Genomic DNA, 6,277 nt, shown 5'->3' on the forward strand with positions numbered 1-6,277 from the left:
CACGTTAACTGCCGTTGTTTCTGGACTGCGCGATTAGTGAAGTGTTTTTTGGCCCTTTCGGGCGTCCGTCTTTGTTGACATTCATCAGCTGTCACAAACAGTTCACCGAGAGAATGACAGTCTATTGCTGGAGCACCACACGAATCAACACCAGGCGCCCATCTCACCCGAATGCTAGTGCCGCTGGTGGTCCCGGGCTGGCCAAGTACCATTGCCGCTGATGAAGCAGCAAAAAGTGCGGGATTATACAACTGCGCTTCCATCGGAGCCCGAAGGGTATGACTGTAACCGCCGCACTAGCCCGACAGGCTCTCCCAGCGCGATATCTCGAACATCGATAAGTGGACTAGCTCGTCCACCCATCCATGCCTCCCCAGTGGAACCGCAGCGATAAGAATCCACTCCGGCCAGGAAATTGCTTAGTTGCTTAGGAAATGTCCTTTCCAAACAAAATTTGGAAATTTCCTTTCAACCTTATGTTCGAAAGGAAGCACCTTTTCATCCTGCCTTGACCCGATGACGTTGAAATAAGCAGCTGAGTTAAGCTTTTTAAGATGTGTCTAAGTCAGGCTACCCTCCCTAAAGTTTCCCTAGTCATTTAGTCTAAAACCAGTAAAGTCATCATCATCCTTATCACCTGACCTCGTGTTCTTATGGTCTACGTTATTTTGTCATGTTTTCCTTTATATTACATTGTGAATTAAGTAGGGCTGGGCAAGGTAACACGTTAATTACACCTTAACGCAATTAATACAAATTGTCGCATGTTTTCTTTTTTTGTTTTTACTTTTTGAACGGTTTTACCCACAGAAAGTCAACATTCATATCAGAAATCATTTTTGTTGTTCACTTACTTTACATTAAATTACACTTGCAGGAAGTGACTGCCTGATTACAATTGCAGTAAGTGACAGCCTGTTTACAATTCCCAAATCTGTGAGCCTACTTTTGAATTTGAATTTAACTATACTTGCAGTAACTGTTGGTTTACAATTGTACTAACTAATTGCCCGTTTACAATTCCCAAATCTGTGTTGTTCCATACATTTCATATTCAACCCACACTGAGGCTGTTTCCCAATGTCAAGGAAGCATGCTCAACGGCCGCCCTTTTAAGGACGCTACGTCATAGAACGCCGACAAGCACTGTTCCAATGTTGAGGACACTCGAAAGCCGCGCCATTTTTGCGTCCTTTGTTTTTGAGAATTCCGAGATTTTTCAAGGATGCATCGCTGCATCCTAGACGAGCCAAAACTACCCACAATCCTCTGCGTTCACTGGGCGGGTTCTTGAAAATGGCAGAGAAGTACACGTTCAAATAAAGTGAAGTTATATTAGTTTTCAGAAATATTTTGTGCCGTATTGCTTTTTATAGATTCATCATGTTAATGCAAATAATCAAGCCTAAAGACCTGTGCCACTTTTCAAACGTTTTTGCAACTTAATGATACGTTGCTATATTTTGCATGGACGTAGCTGGTGTTAAAGGCACCCGGTGCAACTTTCGAGGCAAAAATTAACATTCAATTTCTAGTCTTTTTTACACGTAGTATATTTCTAAGTGTGTACATACTTTACGATACGCACCCACATTCAAATTTTGTACCATTTTGTACCGTTGTGTGCCGTTTTGTACCGTTTTGTGCTGCTTTTTCTGCGCCCGTGGTTTTCTCATTTCTGTAAGGATGGCACATCGTCCTGCCCGAGCAACAAAGCAGAAAGCCCTGGAGGGTTTTCACCTGATGGAGGAAGATTCCAGCAACGAGGTATGTAGAAAAGTTTTGTTTTCTAACTTTTGCGTGGACCGTAACGTTATGTGTTGTCATCGATCACCGGTCTCACTTAGTATTCTCTAATAGATATGAGTAGATAAAGTAGATTACTTACCTGTCAACCACCTTCAGTTCCGATTTGTTAAGTTTTCCCATTTGTATAAGTTTGTTTTCATGGAAGTACAGATTTGATGAATTTTGCGTCCAGCAAGCCATTTTTTGGGGGGGATTTATAGCATCTACCGTGGAAAATAGAAGCCAGGCGGCAATTTACCCGCCGATATTCCCTAAAGTCTACGCTTCGAACCTAATGTAAACAACAGTGGAGTTTAGCATTTCAATGACCCTGTCACCTTTCTCGGTCGAGTGCTAATTATGGAAGATCTGAACCACACCAATATAAAAACAAGAGAATGCATATTGCCCTTTATCCGACCGCCAAACTTAGTAACTATAAATGAAAACCTATAAACATGATAATCACTTATTAGGCCCGATTTACATTACTGTTCTACACATCGTACAGCAATTTCAAAGTGTAAAGCGGGCCTTACTTTTCATCTTGAATCATTCTAGTACCCTTTCTCATTCATCTTTTACTGTCTGGTCTAGGACAATCTGGGGCCACAAAGGGCATTTGCCCGACACATGGCAGAGAGTGTATCATCAGGTCCGGCCACTGAACCACTTCTAGACATGGACATGTCCTCTGCGGATATGTCCTTTGAGATGGACAGTGATGAGAGTAATCTCGACAGTGCCAGAAGTGGAGGAGAAAGTGAAAGAGGAGCCAGCAGAGGAGCAAGGGGAAGAGGTGCAAGAAGTGGCGCAAGGGGACGAGGGGCAAGGAGAGGAGGAAGAAGGCAATACAACCCCCCACTAGCATTGGTGGAGGAAAGGCACAGGGTCCAGAGACTAAGGGACGGCAGAGTCAATAGAATAAAGGTGATGCTGGCTAAAAAACATTTAAACATGTATCATTTGGAACATATAATTGCATTGATCATACTTGTCATTTCCAATATCATTGGTACTAATAGATTATTTTCTCTTAGGAGCTAATAGATGAGATGAGAGAGGAGGAGGCCAAGGCACTACTACTGAAGGTAGTTGAGAAGCAGCCTGCTGTCATTTTCGACATTGTTGATGTTGGGGTGGAGAGGAGGCGTGCTGGCAGGGCTGCTGGAGCTGAGGGTGGAGGGGCTGGAGCTGAGGGTGGAGGGGCTGGAGCCGAGGGCGGTGGGGATGGACCTGAATGGTGCACATGCCATCAATGTCAGGACATGCCGACCGACCTTGAGAGGAAGTGTTGTGGTGGAGGGCCAAGGTCATGCCTATCTAGACTTCCAGTAAGTGACACTAGTTGTAAACATCTGTTGTTCTATTCTTTTCGATTACATACATCACATGTGTTATTATCATTACTCATGTTGACAATTACTTGACAAGACAGTAGGAAAACTTGAACAGTAGGCAATTTAATATTTGGCGGCACATGTCATATATGTCAGTACATATCATAAAAAAGCACAGTGTTGACCTAAGCATGATCTTTTTCAGGACATGGATTTGTACATTCTGGACAACGGTACCCTGAGGCAGGCCAAAATGTACAGGAAGGACATTCTGGCCTTGCAGGACGTCCAGGAGCCTGGGGAAGACAACAGAGAGTTCCGGCATGCTGCCTACAGACAGTTTGTACTGTGGCAGTATGGGCGCCTGGGAGAGGGCAATAGAGTTGTGATACCCAGTTGTTGTGTGTGGAGGATCAGAAGCACTTTTCCTGACCCACAAGGCCAATACAAAGGTTACCGACAAACCCGACTGTAATATCTACCTACCTACCCTACAATAACAGAAAACTATGACAATCCCATAAACGTTGAAGACTCCCCTGCAGACTCATCTATCCTGGACCTGTGCTCCAGGACCAGCACATTGGTTGGGACTGGTGGCACTCTGGGCAGAAGACCGAGCCTCCTAGGATCAGTCTCTGACATTGGCTGCTTCCTGCTCATTCCCTTTCCCAAGTCAATCCTTTCATCCAAGATTTCTGACTGCAGGTCTGAGATGTATGTGTATTTCTTTAGCTCCCTCGAAACGTAGATAGACCACCTATCTTTCTTCTTCTGGAAGCGTCTCTTGTACCTAAAGACATAAACAGTGTACCTCATTTCTATGTCAGTTTTAAGGGGCCAACATTGCAAAGTAAATAATAGATGTTCTGCACATAACTGCTTTAACCATTGAGTCAGCGGAGTGACATAGGCAAGAGAAAACATATTTACTTACTTGATATCCCCATCTTTTGTCTTCCACACTGCCCTGTCTTTGTGCTCGTTGTAATCTAGGGTTGCCAACTTGCAACGGGCTTCGTAGACTGGGGGGCTGAAACCATACCTCTTTGAGGCATACATCAGGATGTGGTTTTGGAACGACTCCAGATCAGAGGTTGTTCTGTAAGTATAAGTCAAATATTAGGTAACTTAGCATGTGAGAGCATATGTGTTTGAGAGTGAGGTATTTCATGTGACTCTCTTTGTTGCGTATGGAAAAGGGCATATCTTGCATCAAGATATGCAATCACTCTCACCGGAAGCGCAGGTACTTGTAAATTGTCTTCAGCCATCTCGGATTCATGATGATGGCGGTTAGCTTCTTGTGGGCTGGAGAACCAGGCACAAGCCAGGTTTTGGTCCGAGGGGTCTCCTCTGTGATCGGGTCATGGTCACAAGCTCCAAGAGCCCATTGGTGTTCATCACACACATGGTGCAAGACACCAGTCCACAGTGCCTAGAAGCAAATAAAACAACCCATGAATACTTGAATTGAGTACAGTTACAGATGAAAATTATACACATGTAAAAGGTCAGCACATCTTTAACTGCATTTAGTATACTAGTGATAACCGATTATTATTTTTTTAATACTTGAATCAGTGCTTGGAAGATAGCATTTCATATTGACTGTGATGCAAGCTTTTTGCTGACAGCATATAGAAATGTGCCATGACATTTGTTGTCATTTAAGTCAATTTGGCCCTTTTTTAGATATGTATAAAATTCAGTACTCACAATGAATTCCTTATAGGTGTTCGCACGCTTACACACCCACCAGAAGTGGTTAATGACGTCCCTTGTCCACTAGTTTAAGTCGGTGCATGCCTTCTCTTGTCCAGCCTAGTGCAACAAAAGAAAAAGTATCCCAAGTTACTTACTAATCAGAATAGCCATTTTAAGGATAGCTGTCTTTCTTGCTGTCTTTCTAGCTGTCACGTATTTGCCCTTTCAACATTTTAAGCATGTAAAGGCTGCTTAGATTGCTATAATGAAGAAGTGTCTATGTCTGTCTGCTAGGTATTAAAACTATGAATGATGTATGATATTCTTGTGATGTATACTTGCTGCCAATAGTTTTTTCATCAGGTTTTTTGCTCCGTGCCAGACATCCAGTGAATGGAAGATGTCCTTCCTGCCATACTTCCCCTTGTCAGCGTCTGTTTATGAGAAATAAAAATAATGTTCCCTTTGAATCATTTCTGATCTTTTGGAATTTTTTAAGGTTGACATCCTAAGATTCCTAAGAAACATAATTCCTACACTTTAGATTGACAGGTTGAATTCTTCTAATTGTAGATATTCAATGAAATGGGACAGTCAATAGAAATCTGTATTGCACCATATCAAGAAATGTCCTGGGTAATTTGGTTCACATTCTACAGTTTCACTGCACTTACTCATCAGTGCACCAATCTGTGGGTGTGCGTCAGTGCACACCTCTTTGACCGGCACATCTGCTTCAAGCAGAGAGTCCATCGCTTTTTCGAAGCCCTTCTCCATTATTGCAGACTTTCTGTCTGTTTCCCTCTTATCAACAACTTCGAGGGCGACGATGGCTCTTGTCTTTTCATCCATGACAGTGTAAGTGCAGTATTGTGCAGAATGGCCAGGGGAATCCATCCTTCCGTCTCCTGTGTATCAATCATGCAAGAAATTAAATATGTTAAGGCAGCAATTTAAAGACTTTGAATTACATGTATTTGAATAATGGCAAAAGATAATTCCATACAGACAGAGATTAATGGTTACGCATCTTTTAGGTATACTTAATTTCTCCCAGTAATAAAACAAAATACAGATATCAGGCAATACATTATTACAATAGTTATCCTTAAAAAATGGCATGGACAAAAAAAGGAATCATTTCAATCTTCATTGCCACTTTTTGACATGTAACAGTTTTACCTTCTATTACAACATCTTGTCCACAGTCATGCACAAGGAAAATAAGATAATTCTGGACTTCTTTACATACCAAGCAGAACAACACTGTTCCTCCTCTTCATCTCGGGAATGAGGGCATTCAGTTGTCTTTTCCAGAATCTGTCGATTACCGGCACACAGTACTGCAACTGGATCTTGCGAAAAGTTGAGTCGCACACACAACCTAAGTTCATGAACTTGAACATTAGGCTTATCTTGCTGTAATTGTTGCCTGACAACAA

At 42.4% G+C, this 6,277-nt stretch overlaps 1 protein-coding gene across 1 annotated transcript; it reads left to right on the forward strand.

Annotated features, from left to right (window-relative positions):
* The first annotated feature begins 2,065 nt into the window (after positions 1-2,065).
* LOC115560822 (uncharacterized) lies at positions 2,066-5,293 on the forward strand. Its single transcript, XM_030380400.1, has 3 exons — positions 2,066-2,718; positions 2,829-3,122; positions 3,334-5,293. The coding sequence occupies exons 1-3, from the start codon at positions 2,422-2,424 to the stop codon at positions 3,601-3,603; spliced, it is 861 nt and encodes a 286-aa protein (XP_030236260.1). The 5' UTR covers positions 2,066-2,421; the 3' UTR covers positions 3,604-5,293.
* The last annotated feature ends 984 nt before the right edge of the window (positions 5,294-6,277 follow it).

This window comes from Gadus morhua, chromosome 16, assembly GCF_902167405.1.
Source record: "Gadus morhua chromosome 16, gadMor3.0, whole genome shotgun sequence".
Classification (NCBI taxonomy): Eukaryota; Metazoa; Chordata; class Actinopteri; order Gadiformes; family Gadidae; genus Gadus; species Gadus morhua.